The sequence below is a fragment of the Sciurus carolinensis genome, chromosome 12 (assembly GCF_902686445.1).
Source record: "Sciurus carolinensis chromosome 12, mSciCar1.2, whole genome shotgun sequence".
In the NCBI taxonomy this organism is placed as follows: Eukaryota; Metazoa; Chordata; class Mammalia; order Rodentia; family Sciuridae; genus Sciurus; species Sciurus carolinensis.
Window position 1 is genome coordinate 80,663,013 of NC_062224.1, and position 25,075 is coordinate 80,688,087.

Here is a 25,075-nt window from a genome sequence, read left to right on the forward strand (position 1 = left end):
CAACCATCTTAATGGCAACTCTGTCCTTTCCGTTGTTTAGGCCAAGAAGCCCTGGCATTATCATCAACACCTTGCGCTCTCTCTCTTATCCTGAAAGAAATTGTCATTAAATCCTATTGTTACTTTCTTAAAATGCATGTGAAATCTGAACTCTTCTCTGCAGTCTAGTGGTGGCACTCACTATTTCTTCCTTGGGTTACTGCAGTAGCCTTCTCACTGGCACCCTGACGCTCACCCTTGGCTTCCTACAGTTTCTTCTTAACATAGTAGGTATGGTGGTTGTGATGCTCCTTGGCTTAAAAACTTTTCACAATGAACTTGCATACTCTATACAATCATCCCCTTATTTCTCTGATGAGGATCAGAGACTTTTCCTCTCAGTCAGTCCACTTGGGGTCACACTGACCACCTGGCTGTGCCTCCAACATGGCAGCCCACTGCCCCTTATGGCCTTTTACTTGTGTTCCTCCTTTCTCAGATGCTGTTCCTCCATGTGGCCACGTGGCTGGCTCCTTGCTGCCCTCTACTCTTTGCTCAAATGCCATTTTCTTAGTGAAGACGTCACTCACACCCACCATGTTTTTTCTGTCCCTTTGCCTACTTGATTTCTCTTCATAATACTTATCTTCTTATTTATTTCACTCTTAGTCATTGTGCTATTTAGTTGTATATTTGTTGAAGGGATGAATGGACATTTAAAAAACTAGGAAGATAAGTTGGCAATATGAAGTAGGTAAATTAACAATGTGTATGGTTACTAAAGATTTGTGCAAGTCAGAAGAATATATACTTAGTATATATGTTTATTGATAAAATACTTATCACCATGATTATTGATTAAAAATGGAAGGAAATCTTGACATGTATATTAATAAAATATTCAAATTTCATTAGAAACCTGTTTGTCTTCTGATTAGCTTGCTGGATTGTACGGATCAATAGAGTATACTTCTCGTGTTTCTAAATGAAGAGCTCCTTCTTTAGGGCTTGAATTTGTATAATAATTGCTAAATGGAAGAAATAAGACAAAAGCAAAATATTTAATAATTGAAATAATTATTATAAATGTGTATCAGTTGTTTGCTCTCCATAAATTTAAACGCATGGTAAGTACTTTTCATTGATGATTTCATTTTATTGTCTTAAATAGTCTGTGAAGTAAACACTATAACTCCATTATTTGTAAATATTCATAAAAATAAATAACTTGCTAGTGTGGTAGTGGTCAAAGTCAGAAGTTGACACTTGAAAGTTTTATCCCACATTTAGAATTCTTAGTGACTAATAAATATGACACCCAAATTGAAGATAAAAATGAAAAGAAGCTTTTATTTTAGGGTATGATCATAATTTTATCCCTTTGAGACTCCATTTCCCATTCCAATTTAAAGGAAAATTTTATTTGATGTTTAACTCATAATCCTTACATACTCATATAGCACTAAAAATTTTTAAACATTTTTCAAGATAATGTTTTTACTTTGATTCCTTGAAAGCACATACATTTTGGTGTGGTGTGTGTGTGTTGCTAGGGATTGAACCCAGGGCTTCACTCATGTGAGGCAAGCACTCTACCACTTAGCTATACCTGCAGTCTTACTATGCTTCTAAAGCCATGTTTCCAGAATTAGTGAAAGACAATAAAATGTGATTATAACATCATGTAGAACTCTGAAATAAATTACTGGGTAAGAAAGATTACTTCTAAGGCTGCTAAGGCTACTTACAGCATTCCGCTTACTACCACTTTAAGAGGTCAGCTTATAAGTAAGAATATTATAAAATGGTAATTTTTAGGTAAATGTGAGAATTAGGCTTTGTTAAAATATCTTAGAAGAATAGCATAATTTTTTCAAATGTTTGGATGACTTTTTAAAATATTTAATTTTGTCACTGGAAATACATTTTTAAATGATTACTCATCTCATTTATGAAAAGTATTCAAGGCAGCTCAAATGTTTATATTAATTATTAGAAAAAAATTGAAGTGGGTTAGAAAATGTGAGTGGCACTTAGGAATTTAACATATATGTTTGGTTCTTATCAATTAAGGCATTTAAATATGTTATATGATGTAACATGTTAATAAACAATAATATTAAGACTGGAACATTATGCATTATTTGAAACTCTAGGCATTCCAAATTTTGCAAATTTTCCTACACATGCAATGCTCTGATAGCAAACTTAGTAGCATGACGGAAAGAGATAGAGACCACATTTTCTATTTATTTACATTTGAAATTACTCTTAGCTAAAATTACCTTCTAACTTCCTGTGAGGAAAGTCATTCATATGATAGCCCTATTATTATTATTTTGGAGGGGGATTCGTTTCTCACTTGAATTCTATGAAACTACTTTCTCCTCTTTTTACCCACCTCTGTCTGGTAAAATTAATAATTGTATAAGCATAAAGATTCCTAGATATCATTTGAAATTAATTATAAGTCATAGCCAAAATGATTTTATTTACAAAAGCAATAAAAGGGACACTTAGATATGCATGGAATTATAAGGTGAACTATTAAATTTTGACAGAGCAGCCATCTATGTTTCTGGAAGGAAACTGAATATTTTGAAGGGGTCAGTTCTTCCCAGAGATATCCATAGGTTTAAGGAACTTCTTGTCAAAATCCTAATACTTTTTTTTCTTGGGACTGGGGTTATGGTTATATATAAGTAATTCTATAACCTATCTGCAAAAATAAATAGAAAAAAGATAAAGAGGGAGAAAATTGTACTATTTCAGAAAAAAAACTATTAGAATACTATAATGATTAATAGAGTAGTTCTGGCTCCTAGAGATGGGTGGATCAGCAGAACATCAACTATTTTCCACATCTGCATCATATGTCTCTGACATAACCTGCAGCTGACAAGAATTAAATAGGCCCACTATCTGATGGGGGAAGTACTACAAAACAATGGAGAAGGGATGGTTTTCTCCAAACAGACTCTACAGAAAGAGAATGCAACTAGGGTTACATTGGCCATCATGCCACAGAATAAATTCCAGATGGATTCAGATGTTTAAAAAAATTAAAAGTAAGATGGAAAGGTATGTCTAATTTCTGAGTAAGAAAATACAAACAATAGAAATCTAGTATTTATGCAATCAGGAGAATAACTGAGTGAGAAGATTACTTGAGAGTTGGAAAATTGTTTTGTGACTCTTGCACCTAACTTTTCTCAAATTTAAATACTGAATTCATGAAAAATCATAATTGGGCTTAAGGTTATCCTGATTTGATCCAAATCTATATGGAAACAAATGGGAAGGTCTAGTCGTTCTCTGAACAAGAAAACATCAGGGAAAAGATGCTGATTTCTCAGAAATTCATTTATAATCGCCATTCTAATTGGGGTGAGATAAATCTTAGGGTAGTTTTGATTTGCATTTCCCTTATTACTAGGGATGTTGAATAGGTGTTGTCGAGGATGTGGTGAAAAAGGAACACTCATACATTGCTGGTGGGGTTGCAAATTAGTGCAGCCACTCTGGAAAGCAGTGTGGAGATTCCTCAGAAAGCTTGGAATGGAAACACCATTTGACCCAGCTATCCCACTCCTTGGCCTATACCCAAAGGACTTAAAATCAGCATACTACAGAGATACAGCCACATCAATGTTCATTACTGCTCAATTCACCATAGCCAGATTGTGGAACCAACCTAGATGCCCTTCAGTTGATGAATGGATAAAGAAACTGTGGCATATATATACAATGGAATATTACTCTGCAATGAAGAATGATAAAATTATGGCATTTACAGGCAAATGGATGAAATTGGAGAATATCATGCTAAGTGAGATAAGCCAATCTCAAAAAACTAAAGGACGAATGATCTCGCTGATAAGCGGATGAGGACATATAATGGGGGGTGGGAGGGGTTAGTGTTAGGGTTAGGGTTAGGTTTAGGGTTAGGGATAAGGAAAGCGGTAAGAATGAAGGAAAGAAGGACTGTATAGAGGGGAAAGAGGGGTGGGAGGGGTGGGAGGGGTGGGGGGGAAGGAAAAAAAATAATCAAACATCATTGCCCTATGTAAACGTATGATTACACAAATGGTATGCCTTGACTCTATGTACAAATAGAGAAACAACATGTATCCCATTTGTATACAATAATAAAAAAAAAAGAAGAAAAAACAAAACAAAACAAAACAAAAGGCAGTTACGGTAATTAAAGTGTAAGGTACAGAAAAGAAATTTTTGCAATACATGTATCTGACAAAAGATGTGTATAGCATTTTTATAGAATAATCTTTTAAGAAAATGTCAAGTCAAGCACATTATATAAGTATTTAAATGATTTTCTGGAAGATTCAAAATTAATATATGGCATTGGAAATCAGATTAGTGGTTGCCTGGGATTGGAAATAGATAGGGGGTACTCACCTGACAACCAGGAAAGAAAAAATCTCCTTGTGGAATCTTACTATTTTATGAATGGCATGTTGATGATATGAGTGAATTTGTAATAATTCATCCAGTTTTCCACCAGAAGTTATGAATTTTATCATATGTGCATTAAATTTCAATGAAGACAATTTAAGAAATTGATGAAAATGGTCACAAATTTGTATGGAAAATATTGTGAGATTGATTTTTATGTCTATTTTTGTACATTTATTAAGACAAGATTTGTTCATGAAAGACTCAAAAAAGAACTCTCAGCTGACAATTTGTTCTAATATGATGATATTCACAGTAACATCATTCTTGGGAAAAAATGCGGTAAATTTTGAAAATAAATTTGGAAAAAAATATTAAAAAAAAAAAGAAATTCATTTATAGTCTTAAATGCAATCACAATACGTGATTGATAACAATTCCAAAAATTGTAAGAAAAAAACAAAATAGAGAGTAAAGTTCCCAAAATTGTATTAGAGATTCTTTATCAGATATTATAGCAGTATAAAGCAATATTAATTAAACACAAATGGTTTGCGATGGAAGAATAGACAAATCGATGAAGCAGGAAAAGGGGTCAAGAAACAACACATTCAGATACATTAATTATTTGATATATTATCAAGTTAGGTATTTCCAGAAAGTCATTTGGTAATACTTGTTAAGTATATTGAATATTCATATACTTATCCCTACTAATTCTAGAAATCTATCCTAAAGAAACTAGCAGATGAGGAAAACAGTTTATCCAAAGGTTCCTCCTACCTTATGTAGTATCAAAACAAATGTGTATACAACCTAAAATTGTTGCAAAACATGGATGCACAGGATAAAATAATATGCTCTTAAGAACTGAAAAACACATGATTTAAAGATGTGAAAAATATGTACATTAGTTGAAATGTAAATCAAATTATTCTAATGCCAAATTTCAGTTTAAAAAGCAAAAAAGAGAAAGAATATGAAAGGAATATTTGATAAGAATAGAGCAAAATATCTGCAGCTGTTACCACTGAGATTTTTTTGTTTTGTTTTTCTTTCTGATCCCTAGATTTTGTCCAATATACTAACTAAATAAACATCACTCTACAAAATGAGCTGTGTGTGAGGGATCTTACTTCCTTCCATATATCACAAGGTCCTTCATTACAGTTGTCACCTTGCAATATTCATTTCATTTAGTGTGTGCTTCTGTGTTTAGTTTTAGGCAAGAAGCTAAAACCTGTTGTGCATTTTGATCAAGCATACATTTGAACTTACTGTTCTCTGTACTTGACTATCATGCACAAGGAGACACCAACCAAGAAGAAAACAAGTACTGAACCTGCCCCAATACCTAAGGGAAAAAGAACAGTGACGATCAAATGCCAGAAAAAGCACGGCCTACATTGTATGGACTGATGGTGGGTCTGCTCTGAGTGTTTTATGTTTTAAAAGTATTAAAAAGTTTTATATTTTATTATACGTAAATTTTATCAACCATAAATATTGAGTTCCTGAATAAGTCATAGGTTATTCTGATTTGAGCCAGTCCACATTTTATCTCAAGCAGCACGCACAATATCACAGGGTTCCAGTCAGCTTTCCTTTGGGTTTTTCTGTTCCTTTCCGTTTTATTAGTAACGTTCTTGTCACTGAGATGAAATTAGGAGGACAAGACACCAGGATCCCAGGGTTTTTGCATAACAACATTTGACTCTCGGTTCTTTTTTACTATAGCAGAATTGTTTTCAAAAAGTACCAAATCATGCAAAAGACGAAGAGATACTGAAAACAAAACTTTCATTTTAAATAGCAGGAATAGTGGTTATTTAAATTACTTGTGCAACTCTATCCAAAGGAATATTTTGTAGTATGCATATTAAAATATCCTTAAAATACCAGAGAAAATCATACCCAATAAATTGAAATGAAAAACCATTAACAGGTAGACTATATGGCATCTCAGTATTTATAAAATATCATAAGAGCTTTTCTTCAAGTATTTAAGAAAACTTACCAGAAAGAAGAGGCACAAATGAACCTAAGGAGAATATAAAATCATGAAAATATCAGTCTAGTAGTATAATTCCACGTGACCCAAGTCCCATTAACCTTTGGCAATGTCCCAGAAGTCAATGCTCGGTCCCTTCTAAGTCTACTTATGATAGATTGGATCCCTGAGTTAGACCCACTCTTCTATCATGTGAAAAATCACCGGATTTTTTTTTTTCACCTTAATTGGGTAGGTTGTGAAAGTTCACTAAGTAACAAAACAATATACTCAACTTTGTTATGAATGATTTCTCAGAATCAAATGCAAACATGAACAGTAATAACAGGTCAAATAACATGGTTTCGGAGCTCCTGTCAGATGGGTAAGCACAAATAAAGATTTAGCAAAGAGGGAAGTCACTGCTACCTCTCCTTTCCAAATGGAAGGCTGTTAGTTTGCATTTTTGCTTTTCTTAATGTTTTTCTCTTTGTCTTTTATTGACTCCCTTCATCCTCAGAAATCTGTGCTTTTTCTAGAACAGACCACTGGCTTCAAGTTATTATTCATTGTTATTGTACCACTGGTCACAGACCTATGTCAACTGAAAGCCCTGGAGTCTCCAACATTGAGGGAGACCCGGCACTCTCTCCACGGGCCAGGTGCAAGCAGCAGGGAAACCTTAGCACTTACGGGATCTGCAGACAGCCAGGGGAGGGTTCCACTGATGGTCGCCCTGGCACTGGCTCTGGGGGCTGCCCTCCAGGGTATACCCATCTGCACACTCCATAGTTACAACAGCTCCATACTGATACATCTTCCCGGGTTCCAGCCCCTTCTGGATTCCATTCATATTCTCAGTGAAGTTACAGTTCATCTCTGCAATTAAAGGAATCAAACTGAGGTGGAGTCATACTTTGTCCCTTTACTAAGAAAGAAGAATCTTCCTTTAATGAAAAGGTTATGGAACTCCTTTATTTCATTGTTAATAAGCAAAGTTTCATTGAAATAGCATATGGCAGTATTCCAGGCATGGTCTTTAAGTGTCAGCCATCAGTCTTAATAATCTCCAGATAATTTAAGTCAGATTGTTTTCTTTCCTTTTGCTTCTGTGCTAACAATATTATATCATTCTAATGGTTTCTTAGAGAAATGATGAAGGCTGAATGGGTAATATTAAATATTTTGGATTACTGGTTTATTTTCCTACTTCTGGTTCTACTCTCTAGTTCTTTATACAAGTATGTTTTCTCATTTCTTCTTTCATCTTTTCAGTGTAGGGGTCAATAGTGTAAGATCTTGGATTTGAATTCTGATTCTACTACTTCCTAGTTGTGTGACTTTAAGTAAGTTATAAATCTCTCCAAGTCATTGGAACTGGGAACAGGGATATTAATGGCATCAACCTTCTATGAATCTCAGGAAGATTAATATCATGATGTAGTGTATGTAAGATGCACTGCACAGTGTCTGGCATATAGTAAAATGTGCTCAGCAACATTAGGTATTAACCTACTATTCATACTTCATATACAATGTTTTTGATAGCAAAAATGACTTTCTGAAGATTTTATAAAAAATTTACCTATAATCCCATGACCACCCAGAGGAAATATACTCCAAAGACCATCATATTTTTACTGGTATTTTATGAAATGAACTTTAATCATAACAGTAACCAGGGTATAGATACAATCTGTGCTTAAGTTTAATTATGAGAACTCTTCAACCTTCTGTATGTAAAGGATTATGTTAGTGGTCATTTATCAGACAGACTACAGCCTAAGTCGTTTTTCTTATTTTGAGATAGTCATGTTAATTAATGTATTAATCCAATTAAGTGCATTTAATTAAATGATCCATTTAATAGCATTTCATTGGTTATTCTAAGTTGAGCATACCTATTTGGAACAAATTAATTTACTAAGACCAAAAACAGAAAAAAATAGACAAAGTACCTTTACAATAAGGGGCAGGTTGGCTCCAGGTTCCCTCGTGTGTACAGAGAAGGAACTCCTCTCCCACCAGCAGGTAGCCTTGGTCACAGCTGTACAGGACTGACATTCCAGGGGAAAACTGAGCTTTATTTCCACCAGTATGATTTCCATTGTCAATGGTAGATGGAGGCTGACACGCTAAGAAAGCTTAGAGATCAATAGGGAAGGACCTTTAATCCAACACAGAGGAATACCAGGCAACACATCTCAGGTGATAACAGCACAAAAAGGCAATGAGCCATAAGTCAACTGGTAACCAGAAACATTCATTCCAACCATACCAAGCGACACTGTACAGAAATGTGTGCTTCCTACCTACATCATATATGATCTAAGGAAAAGCGACAAGGGAAGATATTGAAAAATCAGTGGCTGTGATCCACAGTTGTAATCTATCAGCCAAGACTATTCTCACCTTTTCCCTCTACCTAGCAACAGGCTGTAGTCTAAGCATCACACATCCAATGCCTTTAGGAACTAGGTAGTGATTCACCATGTGACAAATCAGAGAGCCCCTGTCCTTTCAAAAGTGGCAAGCTGCTATGGATGTCACTGTTTGCAGGTTCAATAATTTTCTTGGACAACAGAGATGGGTTTCTCTTAAAATAAGATCACTGTACTGGTCACAGAGAAGTTTGGGGGTCATGAATTCATTTGGATCACTGCTATAGTGATTGGCAGCCTCTGCTATAGATAATCAGAGATAGGAATAAAGTCACCAATGACAACTAAATTTGGTGAGTTTGGAAGCCAGCATCATTCTCTGGAACACCTGTAGTTTTCCTGCTGGTTGGTATGATAGCCTTAAATATCAAATCATCAAGCAACATTACAGTCAAACATTTGCCAAAAAAGTATGTGTATTTTTCCTATTTTAAATTCATAAGAATAAGAAATTTGGAGACTCAATCAATTTGGAAGTTAACTTTTGTCCTCTCATATAGTATTGCTCTACACAGTGAAAATGGAGATGGGGAAAAAGAATCACCAAGAAGAAAAGTCTGATATCTAGAAGAACAATACAACTAACTGCCTTCGCTGTTACATGCTTTTCCCTAGGCAGTATGGCAAGTGCATATTCAAAAAACTGTATTTCGTATAATAGCCATATTTTATCCCTTAAAGGAACTTACCTTTTTTGATACAAGTTGGTATACTAGGTACCCAGGTGTTATCTGTATGACACCTTATCAAGTGACTTCCTCTCATAATGAAGCCAGGATTGCAGGCAACATGTAATATGTCATGGTGGGAATATGCAGAGCGAGTTTGGTTGAGCATGTATCCATGTTTGACTTCTGGGTTAAGGCACTGAGTTACCGGTGGAGACGGTAGACACCGTGGGAGAGGTTCACTCCAAGACCCAAGTCCTTTAGAATCATTTCCGCACTGTAAAGTTTTCTTCCCCAGAAGATAGAATCCTTGGTCACATTCATAAGAGACTTCATTTCCATATGGAAAGTGCTCTGCCTTTATGCCTGTGTGCCTCCCATTGGCAATCTTGGGTGGAGGTGGACAGTGAATAGCTGCAGGAGAAATTTAGAGTATTCGACTTTAGTTGGTCCTTTGAAATGGACAATCTTCATTCAGTACAGATGACACTATGCAACTGCGTTATATTTCCCATAACTAAAAATTAGTTAACATTTGGAACCTGGATTATGCTTTTTGTTAAACAACTTCATTAAATGTTGTGAAAATACGAGTAATACATATTTGTTCCACAAAATTCAGAAAATACAATCAAGTATTAAGGTGGGGTTGCAAATTAGTGCAGCCAATCGAAAGCAGTGTGGAGATTCTCAGAAAGCTTGGAATGGACCCACCATTTGACCCAGCTATCCCATTCCTTGGCCTATACCCAAAGGACTTAAAATCAGCATACTACAGAGATGCAGCCACATCAATGTTCATAGCTGCTCAATTCACAATAGCCAGATTGTGGAACCAACCGAGATGCCCTTCAACTGATGAATGGATAAAGAAACTGTGGTATATATATACAATGGAATATTACTCAGCCATAAAGAATGATAAAATTATGGCATTTGCAGGCAAATGGATGAAATTGGAGAATATCATGCTAAGTGAGATAAGCCAATCTCAAAAAACCAAAGGACGAATGATCTCGCTGATAAGCAGATGATGACACATAATGGGGGGAGGGGACAAGAATGGAGGAAGGAGGGACTGTATAGGGGTGGGAGGGGTGGGGGGAAGGGAAAAAATAACAGAATGAATCAAACAACATTACCTTATGTAAATGTATGATTACACAATGGTATGCCTTTACTCCATGTACAATCAGAGAAACAACATGTATCCCATTTGTTTACAATAAAAATAAATTTTAAAAAAATTAAGAAAAGAAAAAAAAGATAGAAATACAACTATGTTCTTATGACCTCAAATAGGAGTTATAGTTTTAAAAAAATGGGCTATATTTTTATAAATTAGCAAATATATGGCAAATACTCAGTTTCTACTGTTTGTTTCCCAGTACTAATGTTGATAAAACACTGAAAGATTTTTTGTTTGTTTGTTTTTTTTGGTACCAGGAATTGAACCCAGGGCACTTAACCATTGAGCCACATCACCAGACCTTTTTATTGTTTATTTTGAGACAAGATCTTGCTAAATTGCTTAGGGCCTCACTAAATTGCCAAGGCTGGTTTTGAACTTGTGATTCTCTTGACTCAGCCTCCCCAGTCTCTAGGATTACAGTTGTGCACCACTGTGCTCAGTTCATACAATGATAGATTTTCTATTACATATACACTGAAGAAGAATCATAAATAAACTATTTCTTTGATGGTCTTCCCTCTCTAACCCCCTATGAACACAGGTAGTTTTTTATTTTTCTAATTACCTTTACATTGTGGAATCTTTTGGAACCAAATCCCAATCTTAGCATCTTGACATTTCTTATAAGCATGTCCAGTCAACTGGTACCTAGTGAGAAACACAATATAATACATTTCCTTTTTCCAATATCACATTTCTGCAACTGAGTTTCTTCAAACTACAGATACAGAGGCACTTCTAAATAGGAACTTTGGCAGAGGAAGCTAAAACTCTTGATCTTGAAAATAAGAAAACAACTTCAGACCTAGAGATCTAGTAAAGCACTTCCCATTTCAAGAAAGCACAGAAAGTCAGAGTTGCTAGTTAGACCACTGGAACCTAATGGTCTCTATGGGTGTAACAGTGAGGAACCTCTAAAGGAACTCATTAGGAAAAGCTGTAGGCCGAGTTAGTGAGCGATTCCAGGCAGACCCATTTCCTCGGAAGGGACCACCTCACACTCACCCGACTTGACAGGACGTATTCACTAGTTCCACACGTGCACCGGCTGGAAGCTCTGTCACGTGCCTACATGCTTCTAGGGGAGGAAAGTTGGAATTATTCATAGATCATCTCTTCTCAAAGAGAAAGACAGCTCAGGAACTGAAAGTACCTTCACATCGTGGAGCGGGACTCCAGTGTCCTGAAGGCATACAGTGAAGGGATTTGTTTCCCACAAGCATGTAGCCAGGGTCACAAGTGTAGTCTACAGTCATCCCCGGGACAAAGAGGACCATATTTCCACCTGTATGCTGACCGTGATGGAGCCCAGGAGGAGGCTGGCAGCCTGAGGAGAAAACTCCCCACATAAACACCAACACAGAGGAGTTCTACTCCAGAACTGTATAAGTACACAACATTTGTCAACAGACAATCTAAACCTTGGAAGCCAAGGATCAGAAAGCTCTCGTTCATCACTGAATGCTTTCTACTGTTGTAAAAGAACAAGGCCCTTTAAAAAGTTCTCATTATCTACCCTGAATATATCTCAGATCTAAGGAGCATTTGCACAAAGAATACACATGATACATATAAAACATTCTTGTATGGAATGGAAGGAATGGAAAAGTAATGCCCCCTTGACTTTTTCCATGACTCTAGTGTTGGGTGGGAGATAAGCAAAAATAAGTACGTAAAATACTTATTTTTTACCTTTTTCGCAAACTGGTGCTTCAGGATCCCAGGTGTCATTAGCTTTACAACGAATCTGACCACTACCCTTCAAAGTATATCCATCATAACACTGGAATGTCACACTGTCGTTATAGAAATATGGGGCTCTCTTGCTGGATGTCTGGAATCCATTATCAATGAAGACGTCTGAGCACTGGACATCAGGGAGGGAAAGTTTACAGAGAGGAGCAGGGCCACTCCAGGTGCCTCTCTCTCCATCAGTGCTGGTACACCGGATGGTGCGCTCCCCAATGAGGTTGAACGGTACTCCTTCCTCTGGCCCGGGGTTACATGTATAAGTGACCACGGTTCCATATGGAATGTCTTCCAAGGAACTCCCTGTGTGTGTCCCATGGTACATAACAGGGGGTGGTGGGCAGGTGATTTCTAGAAAGACGAAAAGATACTGTAGAAGTCTGTCTCGGACATCAAAGAATATTAGCAAAGCAGGTTGTGATGCTATCGTTTCCCCTAGGCTACGGACGAACGCTCATGCTGTGAGTTATATCAAAGCTCATTATGGATATAAAATTCAACTTAAATAGTTTCACAGGAGAGAAAACCTTTATTAGAAATGAACCTGCTGATGAATATCAGGATATGAGGCAGAAAGACCCAGTAGTCACTTGCTAATTAAAGGAAGAATTCTTTAAACATAGCCTATAGGAGGACCAAAAGTACAGGGGAATAGAATTATGCTTTTTTGAGTGCTCTCTTTGTGCTGAGGTGATACAACAGTATGGTTGGCTAAGAATATCTATTGTTGGTTGAGCACCTACTTTGTGACAAGAAGTTTCACCCTCTGGAAAATAGGGATTGTACCATTTAATTCCAATAACTCTGAAGTCTGTAGTTTTATGGCAGTTTTACAGATGAGAGACTAGAGTTTCAGAGAAGCTACATAAATTGCCCAAGGTCATACAGCCATTAAGCAGTGGGAACAGAATTTGACTTCAGATCTGACACCAATCTCCTAATCTCTTCTCTAAACCAAAGTGTATCCTGAGTTAAGGATGGCAGCTCATATGTTCATCATTCTCATTATCTTATAATCTTAAATCACAAAAGAGAATCAACAACTAAATACATTCAGTTTAAGTGACTGAAGTAGGAAACAGTGACAACAGAAAGACCTGGCAAAGCTACGCAACTGTAACCATTGACAGAATTGACAGAATGGAATCTAATGCACCAATACCCACAGCATGGCCTGAAACAGAAATCTCCCAGGAGACACAGATTGCACATCACTGCAGATTCTCTGTCATTTTTGCCACTCACCTTTACAAAGACGAATCTCCATAAACCAAGGAATTGTACCTTCACACAGTTGATAAGCATTCTCACTTAACCGGTACCTAGAGACAAAGAATCACATCATTTGGCCATGTGCTGACCACTGAGCTAAGTGGTCAGCTATTGACTTTAAGGCAGATTTGCTACGTTCAGAACAAGAAGCAACAGAAGCAATAGGAACAAAATGTAGCCAGGGTTGGTACCTAGTCTTTACGTTTCTATGCAAGAACAAACATGTTATCAACTCTGCAGGAACATGTAACAGCGACGGTCCTTTGTGATGAACTCTTACACAGAGCTTGCAGTATGCACTACTAAGTCAGAGCCTTCACTCACCCTTCACCACAAGAAGAGTAAACAGCTGGTCTAATAAATTGACGCTGAGGTTTTTGAAAGAGTTGAGGTCCTATCGGTTTACACTTGGCCACTAGGAAAGGAGATGAGAGTGAGACATCAGCACAAGGTAATCTTAAAAACAGCAAAACATCTGGATTTGAGGCTTGGTACCTTTGCACCGAGGGGCAGTGGGTGTCCACGCTCCCTCAGAGGTGCAGTGCAAGTATTCTTCTCCCTCCAGCACATAGCCAGGGTCACAGCTATATTTTATGGAGGTTCCAGGGTCAAAGCGGACCAGGCGTCTACCTTCCCTTTGCCCATTGAGGATTGTAGGAGGAGGCTGGCATTCTAAAGCAAAGGAAAACACAAAAACAATCTTTGTAAGATAACAACAGAAACTGAGCCAAAAAAGTTGACATCAATGCTACAGTTCCACTCTGGCAGCAGCTGTGTGGCACAGAGGGTATTTTGCAGCCCAGTTTTGGTTAATTTTAGATCATGGCTTCTCAGTCTTGTTTTCTTTTCTGCACTTAGGCTGCTGCAGATCCTGTTCAGTTCCTGCTTGGTCTAACTCCTCTCCCGTTTCTTCCTTCTTAAGGAGCCATCTTGAGTGCTTTTATGAGAGATTCTGATATATCCCTAGGTGAGGGCTTTGACGATTTCCCTTTTAAGAAACACTGTTAAGACAAATAAGTGTTTTTCTTCCATTTTTTAAAAAATAGAAATGGACAATTAAATGATCCTAATGTTTTTTCCCCCAAGAATATTTCCACAGAATGAAACCATGGTGGGGGGTGGTATTAAGAAAGTCCTCCATAGAATTTCTGGCCACTATGTTTGATTTGATCAAGAGTATAGGAAGTGGAAATGGTCCTGTTGAAAGCCCATAACCCCTTCCGCTACCTTTTCAAGACGATGCATCCGTAGCACCTTTGCTGAGTGCAGAATACTCACCCTTTTCACAGACTGGCACCGATGGCTCCCACATGCCATGGACATTGCATCGGATTTCCCTGCTGCCCTTCAAGGTGAAGCCAGGTTCACAAGCAAATAATGCAGTGTCATTATAGGAATATTGATCTTTTGGCACAGACAGCACTTGGCCTCTCAGGATCTGGGGATGTGGACACTGAATGGCAGAAGTAGAAAGTTCACAGCGTGGTGCAGGGCCACTCCAGGTCCCTGACTTCTGACTGTCCATGGAACAATGGATAGTGTTCTCCCCAATGAGGATGAATCTCACTCCTTTCTCTGGGTCAGGGTCACAAGTGTAAGTGACGGTGCTTCCATATGAAAATTTCCCTGAAGAGCTACTTGTATGTCTTCCATTGAGGATAGGGGAAGGTGGTGGGCAAAGAATTTCTACAGAAATTAGAGAGATATGAAAAATTATAGGTGTACTGCAAATGAAAATGCCTCGGGTGCTGCCTGAAACTACTCTTACCTCCTAGGTGGAAGGCCAGTGATGCCTGAATCTGTAGTAACTCCATCAAGGCAGCTAACACAATAGAATTTAAAAGTATGATTTGAAACCTTCATTTCTGAGTATATTGACTCAGTTGATCCTTTGGTTCCTATTACCAAATATACAACCTTTTTTATGATTTCACAAGTCTATGTAGCTTTCAGAGGAGGAAAAACCTAGGAAGCCCATTTGATTTGAGGAGGCAGAGAATAAAGAGGTGATTGAAGGCTGTTTCAGTGAAGACCCTGTAGCTTAAGATTTCTAGGCATCTGCATGCTAGTGAATGAACCAGAAACTTTTCATAAAGCCGAGTCTGCAGCACCCTATTGCACTGCCATGGTGCCCTGCAAGCGCCCTGTGGTTGTCTTACATACCTTCACATACTGGCTTTTTGGTCCACATAGCTTTATTTCCAGCAATGACACACTGACTAGAAGGCGGGCCTTGTAATCTGTACCTGGAGACAGAGGGTGGTCACTCGGAGCTGTAGGCAGCTTGTGCTGAAGAACATCAGCCTCTAACTTAAAATACAAAACAAGTTCACTCCGTTCGTGTGCACCGACTCTTTTTATGAGACCTCTTTCTCTCACAACCTCACTCAGGATAGCCCTAGATCCTTCCAGAGGCACCATCTGCAGGTTTTAGTTCACGCCATACACATGTCATCCAAATAAATCTCATAGAGCCTCCTGATACTCACCCTTCGTTACAGGAAAATTTCACAGTCACTCCAACACGAAGACTTGGAGGTTCCTCTACCTGCCCGTTGGGAAGCAGCCCTGGAGGTTCACACTGTGCCTCTAAAAATACAAGCCAAATATAAGAAAGTGTGGAACTCACAGCACAGCTCAACTCCTTGAAATAGATTGCAAATTTAGGATACCTTCGCACACGGGAGTGGCAGCACTCCAATTTCTCGTCGGTAGACACCTAATGGTCTTTTCTCCATGAAGCAAGTATCCAGGTTCACAACTGTAAGTCACAGACAATCCTGGGGCAAACTGGGCAACATTTTGTCCTGTGTGATGTCCATTGGAGATCTTGGGAAGTGGTGGACACAGCAGAGGGAAATCTTAACACACACACACACACACACACACATATTAGGAAAAAAAGCCATCAGATGAGACAAGCTTCACAATCTAGATGCTGACTTTAGGATATAGATTCAAATAAATGGCATGTAATCTACAGTAACCAGCTATCACTAATTTTCAACCCCAAATGTGGTGTAATCGTATCCACTTTATGCCATGACTATTGCATTATTTTTCATCTTTAATTACACTAGATGAATTAATTTTGTCTTGAGAAAAATTTCAGTTATTAAATGTATCCACTTTTACCCAAATGTTCCTACTGTCCTTAAGTCTGTTCTCTGCTCCCAAAGTAGCACATTATTATTTGGAGGGTTGTTCTGCCAGCCATTAGTAATAAAGCTTACTGGTATCACATATTAGATACATATGACACATATATATTGTGTGCATACCCCATAATACTATCCTATGTTTCCTGTACTTAATATATTATGTCTACATCATATAGATATGTCTATATATGTCAGTACACATAGGTCTACCTAAAACTTTATAAAAACTTAGTTGTTACCCATAGCTACTCCATTTTGTGACTATCTTAAAATCTTCCTCTGAGACTATTTACACATCTATGTATCTATCTATCTATAGATCAACCTACTGGCAGATGAAATTATATTGTTAATAATTTAATGATTTCTCAGCCCTTTAATTCATTTAGAATTTATCAGTATTGTTCCTTATTGAGAAAATCAATATCCAATTATGATGGTATAACATTTTTGAATATCATAATCCTTGTAATTAGAGAATTGAAATTTGGATTTGGAGTTCATTAGGACTATAAATCAAACCAGATGAGAAGGAAATAAAGAATTTAAAGTAGTCCAATTTTCAAAGTCTTTTGATCTGAAGAGTAAGGACATCTCAGGAGATAACTTGAAGAGAAGCTGGTTCACTTCAGAATGTGCTTACCAAGCACACAGGACAGAACATTATTGAGTCAGATTATAGTACAGCCTTCCTCAAAGGATTTTACATCCACTGGGTGAATTTTTGCTATTAGATTTCTTCTTACTTTAGTAGTAACCTGAATACACAGTTAAAAATCACTCAAATCCCACACAGCTCCTGTAAACTCTGGCCCCCATCTTTGGGAGACTTGCCACTCAATTATTAAGAAGGACCAATGACATGTTCCCCCAATACTTCAAACTCCTTTGCTCAAGACATGTTCTTCAAATTGACAGTTAAATTCCTCCACAATGAAGAAAAAGAGGGAAACCACAATTTTCAATTTTTCCCTTGCTTCCTCCCTCCACCCCTGTCATTCTGAAATCCACCCCATTCTCCCTTCAGGAAGAGACGAAGCATGGTTTGCACAGAGACATGAGATCCCAGCTTCTGAACTAAGTTCCATTTTCTCACTCACCACTCTCACAGGTCGGTAGTGGCGTTGGGCCCCACCTTTGATTCGCTTGGCACCAAACAGTTTTGTTTCCTTTCATGGTGAAGTTGGTTTTACAGGTAAATGTCACGGAATCACCATGTATATATGGTGGTCTAGCTTCTCTATTTCTGTATCCCCCTGGTACTGTGGGCTCAGAGCAAAAAGAGTTTCTTTTGAAAGGTTCACATACAGGAGCAGCTTTATTCCAGACTCCATTCACTTGGTCTTTACTTATACAAAAAATACGTCTCTCTCCGATGAGGCGATAGTTAGTCCGACAAGAGTATGTTATTACAGTAGCAAGAGGTATAGGTTGTGAGTAATCACTAGTCCAACCATTGCTGATAGGAGGAGGAGGGCCACAAGAAATTCCTAAAAAATAGAAAAGGAATTATGTCAGCACACTGATTGGGACACTAAAATATTTCAAATTTAGATGAAAGATTCAAATGCAGATCATAGCACTTTTTAGAAAATCTGAAATGACTTATTTCTAACTTACAGTCCCTGTTTATTCCCAAACTCCTACATTCTTACCTCTTTCTCAATCCTCAGGTACCAAATCAACGTAAGCCATTTTAACCCAACAATAACAGCGAAACAGAATTTACCCAATAATTCTACCTAAAAAATTTTAATAATAAACAATAAACAAACAGCACATGAAAATAATATATTAATGACTTGGTAATTACACATGGGTAGGCATCATGGGCTCAGTAGACCTGATTTCAAATCTCCACTGTCATTCAATAGCTGTATGACCTTAGGCAAGTTGTAGCCTCTCTCAGCCTTAGTTTCTTTATTGATAGTATAATTCAAGTTACTTCACAGAGTGTGATGAGAATCCAGTAAGACCAAAATATAGGAAAGGGGCAAGTTCAATACCTAGAACATGGTAAATATCCAGTGTAACCCACCACACACCTGGGGTTACAGTGGAATGATCACATTTGGTCCTGTCACTACAGATACTATGGCCTGACTACAGGTCATTTGTCATTCCTCAAAGCTAGATTCCTTTGAGAAAGTCACAGGAAGTGAACAGAAGTTTTGAATAATGACCTCATATCCTTTATTTTTGTGTCCTGATGGGCATAATGGTATCAGTTGTTAATATGTACACCTTTCCTGGGTAAGTCTCAGAACAAAGAGAAAACTACCAAATTTCACCCTTTTTAATTAATTTCCATCTGGCTCCAACACGAGCTCTTCAGTAGAGGAACTGACACAGGAAGACATAGCTTAATTATTTTAGCACATCGTTATGCTTGGTTTTGGTCCAGGTAACTTTCAAGAGCCTTTATCTTTGTATGTATAGATTTTACAGCACCACATACAGTCAACTGAGTAAATTTAACACTTTTGATCTATATTCTAAAACAGAGAGAAAAGTGGGCATCAATGTGTTATCTGTATGTACCTGTATGGATATAGATACACAACATAGATTTCTTCATTCAGAGCACACACATGGATAAGATGTTATGATTGGCAAATGTACATAAACACACACAATGTCAAGATGCAAGATCCATACTCGATGATTCTTGTTTTCTACTCACGTTCACAGACAGGAAACTTATTACTCCAGATTACTGTCATTCCTTCTGGGACACACTGACTAGAAGATTTGCCATTTAATCGGAACCTTAAACAATAAGGGGTAGCAAATCATCACTAACAGAAACCAATTCTCTGTTGCATGGAATTAATCATTTCTTTCAAGTATTGATAGAATCTATATTTTAAAGCATTTCTGGCTTAAGGAAAAAGTCCAAGGTTACTTGCGACTCCACTTGGTCATACAATGGATTTAGACAAGGTAAAAACAGAGAGAAAACAAAGCCTAAGAATCATATTCTTTTCCTGAATTCTCCCTCTCCTCTTTGGCATCCAAAGGTCAAGATTTTCTTGACCATCTTGAAGAAAAAGGCCTCAGTTCCTAGAGAAGAAAATATCAAAGATCTTGTTACCCAAGTTCACCCCAAGGAGTCTCTCTGACTGAACCCCAATCATGTATTCATTCTCCATGACAGGTCCCTTAACTTGTCAATTAAAATGTTGCTTTTTCAAATAATGGATCATTTCCAGCCTTGACTGACCATGCACAATCCATACACTTGGAGAAAATGAAAAGTGTTTGGTTAAAATGACAGCGTTCTTAGTCATAAAGTATAAAGGAGAGAAAAAAAAAATCAAAGTGAGAAATAAAAATAAACCAGTTTTAGAGCTCACACGTTGCAATGCTCAGCTTTGGAGAGGTGGCAGTTCAGGCCCTATCACCTCGCACTCACCCTGGATCACAAACAAAGGAAACCTCTGCCCCAAGCTGGAGATTAGGAGGAGGAACCACACGGCCATTGGGAAGTTGGTTTGGAATGGCAGCACATGATTTCACTGGGGAAAAAAAGAGACAAGACTGGCACGTGAAGAGTCAGGAAACAGCTGAGTTTCCTTTAGCTGGAGTAGAGTTTTAGGCACCTTCACATTTGGGGGCTGCATGACTCCAGGTTCCCAAGGATGTACACTGCACAAGGTTAGTTCCAAGGAGAGTGTAGCCAGGCTCACAGCTGTAGGACACTTCCTGTCCAATTGTAAAGAGCTCCTTATCCCTTTTGTTATAATTACCATGGTGGATATGTGGAGGTGGTAGACACCCTGAGAAAAGAACAGGACCGGAAGGTCTTTTATTTCTGAAATAAGAACTTTTTTCTTTACAACTTATAGCAAGGCTGGGATCGGTAGGGGTGGGATGAAGGTTCTTGTGTCATCTCTCCTGTGAAGGCAGAGACTCGCTTTGAGAGAGCTGGAGTGGGCTGACCGCACTGCCCTTTTCAGACACGATGAACCACGCAGACACCCGTTTTCCTTATCTCGGTCCTTGGCAGGAAACAGCACACTCACTCATCACTTTGCATTTCATTCTACTACAGCATCCAGGATACCTGTTCACTTCTAGTGTGGCCAAGGGGACCACACTTCTGTAACACATTTTCACTATCAACTATGTCTCTTCTTTTCTGCTCCCAAGACAAGACTGAAGAGGTGTTTGAACTTTGGGAAAGGAGTTCCCAGTGTTGCTAGGTTTTCAGAAAGTTCGATCCTTTGCAATCAGAGGAGGGGAGAAGGGAAGAATGGGAGAACAGACCCAATCTGACAACTAGCCTTCTTTCATAAAGGTTATGTTTTTCAATATGAAAATGTATAATGTCCATGATATTCTGAATCAAATTCTGATCTCACCTAATTTCCCCCATTGACATGGCCATAGATTTGGGAGCTCATTTTATCCTCATTTAAATGACATCTAACACATATATGTATGTACACATATATATCTGAAAAATCTACATTGCCTTTGTGACTATATATTTTTTAATTTTTATTTTTAATTGGCAGAACATTGTACCAGTATATGAGATATTATGTGATGTTCAGATACATGAATACATTGTGTCATATTCAAGTCCTGGTAAATATATCAATCTTCTTAAGTATTTTTCATTTCTTTGTGGTTAATTTTTTCAAGATTCTTTCTTTAGCTTTTTTTTAAAAAAATATATACTGTACATTATTATTACATAAAATCATCCTAGTGTGAAACAGAACACCAGAATTTATTTCTCCTATCACTTAGTATATATTGATCAATGTCTCCCCATCTTCCCCCCAACTCATCCTAGCCTGGTTGCCACTATCCTACTATCAACTTTCATGAGGTCAACTTTTTTAGATTTCATACATGAATGAGATCATGTGGGATTTGCCTCTCTGTGCCTTGGCTTGTTTCACTTAACATAATAATATCCAGTTTCATCCAAGTTGTCACAAAGGACAGGTTTTCTTCCCCTTTAATTGCCGAATGGTATTCCATTGTGTGTGTACACTACATTTTCTCTATTCATCATTAGCTGATAGACACTTAGATTGTTTCCACTTCACGGCTCTTGTGAATAGTGCTTCAAGAAACATGGAAGTGCAGATGTCTCTTCAACACAGTGATTTCATTTCCTTTGAATATATATAGACTCAAGAATGGGATTGCTGGATTCATATGGTAGTTCTATTTTTCATATTTTGAGGAACCTCCATGACTATTTTCCATAATGGCTGTCCTAAGTTTACATTTACACAACTGTGAGCACTCCCTTTTCTCTACATTCTCATTAGCACTTGCTACGTTTTGTCTTTTCCATAATAGCCATTCTAACTGGAATAAGATGATATTGTATTGTATTTTAATATTTTCCTGATGATTAGTGATGTCAAGAATTTTTTCATATATTGACCATTGGTATGTCTTCTTTTGAGAAATGTCTCTATGTCTATTGTCCATTTTTAAATTTGATTACTTAGAAATTTTTGCTTTTGAATTGTTCAAGTTCCTTGTACAATATGGATATTAACTCCTTGCCAGATGTGTAGTTTGCAAATATTTTCTCCTCTTCTGTGTGTTGCCTCTTCATTTTATTGGTTGTTTCCTTTGCTGGGTAGATTTTTAGTTTGAAGTGCTTTTGTGGTTTTACTCAAAAAATCCTTGCTAATTCCAATGTCCTAAATCATTTCACTTATATTTTCTTCTAGTAGTCTCATGCCTTGTATTTAAGTCTTTAATCCATTCTGAGAGTTTTTAAAAGTGTCTTGTAATTTCCCTTTTATTAATACAGATCTAGTACTGCCCCAGAATATAAAAAAATTTCCTGCCCCTTCAACATTTCAAATTCCAAATTCTTTAACAAGAATCCCAGTCACATATGCTATGCTCTTCCTACTCTTCCTGTATGTTCCATGTATCTGCTGCCAAAACACTAATTTTATTTCCAGATTCACAGAATTTCAGCCCAACTTACCCCTGAAGCACGCTGGCAGTGGGGGATTCCATTTGCTGTTTGATTGGCACCACACTATGTTGCTGCCTTTCATAGTAAAGCCAGGTTTACATTTAAATACCACTGTATCATTTAAGAAAAATGAAGGTTTAAATCCAGATTCCATAATTCCATTTTCAATTTCTGGAAATGGGCATTTGACTTGAGGAATACACTGGGGAGGTGGGCTGCTCCAGACACCAACTTGATTGTCTTGACTGGTGCAATATATCGACTTCTCACCCACCAGGTCAAACAGCTTCTCCCCATGCGGTCCAACATTGCAATGATAAGTTACCACGATGCCATAGTAAAAGGTATCTCCACTGCTGCTATAGAAGTCCCCATTGGAGATGGCTGGGGGTGACTCACAAGGAATAGCTTTTGGGGAGGTAGGTCAGAAAAGAGAGAAGGCATTTAGATATTATACTTTCTGAGAATTTTGTCTTTGCACTCATAAACCAAACTTCAACTCAGCCTATCATTTATCCCTATTGTTGAAATTCTGTGTCCTGATCTTAAAGAAGATGCTAAATAGGAAGAAACCAGGTAGGAAGATACATGGAACAGGTTGATGAAAGCTCAAAAAGCTATGAATTGGTCCCTAGTCCTTACTTCAGAGTACAGATAAACTGCTAATGGGAGACACCAGGGATGGCCTACTTTTGCACGGAATAAAGTTGTCAATATGTAATCTTATGGTATATTTTATATCTAAGAATTCATTCACTATAAAATAACATCACCAAAAGACAGTAATCAAAGGAAAGTGTGTTGAGAGTAAGAGCCACAGAGGAAGATAGATCGCAGCTCTGTGCTCAGAACTACCTAACCCAAGTTGTAACCCTTCTCAGTACTTATTTTGATGAACAGATGCCCAGTTTTCCCCTAAAAGGAGAGACAAGGAATTATGTAGGGTGCCATAAAGAGACTGTTTTACTCACATTCACAAAAAGGCATGTTCTTATCCCAGATTACAGTGTTGTCTAAGATAATACACGTAGCAGATGAGTCACCAATGAGTCGATATCTAAAGACAAGAGATGAGTGATCATCTCCCAGCTACCATCATATTATAGAAACCTATTTCTTTATCTACTAAAAGAATGTTAAAAAAAAAAAAGAACATCGTTATGACAGGCAGTAAGATTCATACAAAAATTCAATAATCTAAAGCCAGATTAAATTAGGCCTTCAAGTCAATAGCACTGGAGATTTGAACTTGAAGAAGAGCAGCCCAACTTCTTTCTGTCTAGGGATCCTCTAGGGGGTGATCCTGAAGAGCAGTTGTCTGTGGAGCAGGTCAGGATGACTCCTTTTCGCTATGTTCTTTAAATGGGAGGTGGCAATGATGTTCAGGTCTCTTTTTGGAAGGCTAATGGTTTCTAGTTGGAACTACTAGTATCCATGTATCCTGCCAACTCACCCTTCATTACAAGAATATGTGATTGTTGACCCCAACTCGATACCCTTGGGGATAAACACAGAGCCATGGAGGAGTTCTCTAGGATTCATACATGATTTACCTACAAGGGAAAACAAAATAAAACAAAATAGGACTTGGGGCTGGGATTCAGAAGACTTTATGTTAAATCCCAACCTGACTGAATTTGCTGATGAGCCTACTAATGTTTATTTTAAAAAACTGACATTTACAAAATGTGTTAACTTCCAAAGGATCAGTCAACTCTGGAGCACTATTTGTTTAACATATATGGTCTCTATTTCTGAGCATGGATGCAAACTTTGTGGTCAGTTATAACTTATAGTCTTCAATTCCCCTTTTTATATTCTGACAGTTGATGGCATCATCTGCCTTAATCTCCTACATTAAGAAACACTCAGGGTCATCATTTCCTTTCTGTAACTCACCCTTTACTCCTTGACCTTCATTCAATTAGTCAATAAATTTTAGAGATTGGCATCCAGAAATTTCTCTCCAAATCAACTATTTGACACTGTTGTAATCTCCCATTGGATTATTGAGTGACATAATTTACCTTTCTAACTCTGGTCTTCCTTGGTCTAGTATGTCACTATAGCACTGCACTCTTTTTAAAGTACAACTATGTCCATGTCACTCCACACATTTAAAAACTTACGATGGCTTAATATTTTTATGGAAAAAAGGTATGATCTTTCAAAGTTAAGCACCAATCTACTTAACCAACTACGCCCGTTACCATGTACCCTATTTTCCACCCTCACTGATTTTTTT

At 37.6% G+C, this 25,075-nt stretch overlaps 1 protein-coding gene across 1 annotated transcript in view; it reads right to left on the minus strand.

Annotated features, from left to right (window-relative positions):
* Positions 1-906: 906 nt before the first annotated feature.
* LOC124961794 (complement receptor type 2-like) overlaps positions 907-25,075 on the minus strand; it is a 31,913-nt gene continuing 7,744 nt past the window's right edge. Inside the window, exons 3-26 of the mRNA XM_047520791.1 lie at positions 24,284-24,383; positions 23,802-23,887; positions 22,840-23,238; positions 20,471-20,647; positions 20,284-20,386; positions 19,552-19,637; positions 17,969-18,358; positions 16,380-16,568; positions 16,197-16,296; positions 15,871-15,953; positions 14,986-15,393; positions 14,203-14,379; positions 14,032-14,122; positions 13,681-13,757; positions 12,379-12,786; positions 11,840-12,013; positions 11,692-11,764; positions 11,252-11,334; positions 9,516-9,908; positions 8,344-8,529; positions 7,079-7,264; positions 6,413-6,436; positions 5,674-5,749; positions 907-1,007 (exon numbers count right to left, since the gene is read on the minus strand). Coding sequence (XP_047376747.1) covers positions 914-1,007; positions 5,674-5,749; positions 6,413-6,436; positions 7,079-7,264; positions 8,344-8,529; positions 9,516-9,908; positions 11,252-11,334; positions 11,692-11,764; positions 11,840-12,013; positions 12,379-12,786; positions 13,681-13,757; positions 14,032-14,122; positions 14,203-14,379; positions 14,986-15,393; positions 15,871-15,953; positions 16,197-16,296; positions 16,380-16,568; positions 17,969-18,358; positions 19,552-19,637; positions 20,284-20,386; positions 20,471-20,647; positions 22,840-23,238; positions 23,802-23,887; positions 24,284-24,383 — 4,163 coding nt within the window. The 3' untranslated portion in view covers positions 907-913. The remainder of the gene's footprint in view (positions 1,008-5,673; positions 5,750-6,412; positions 6,437-7,078; positions 7,265-8,343; positions 8,530-9,515; positions 9,909-11,251; positions 11,335-11,691; positions 11,765-11,839; positions 12,014-12,378; positions 12,787-13,680; positions 13,758-14,031; positions 14,123-14,202; positions 14,380-14,985; positions 15,394-15,870; positions 15,954-16,196; positions 16,297-16,379; positions 16,569-17,968; positions 18,359-19,551; positions 19,638-20,283; positions 20,387-20,470; positions 20,648-22,839; positions 23,239-23,801; positions 23,888-24,283; positions 24,384-25,075) is intronic.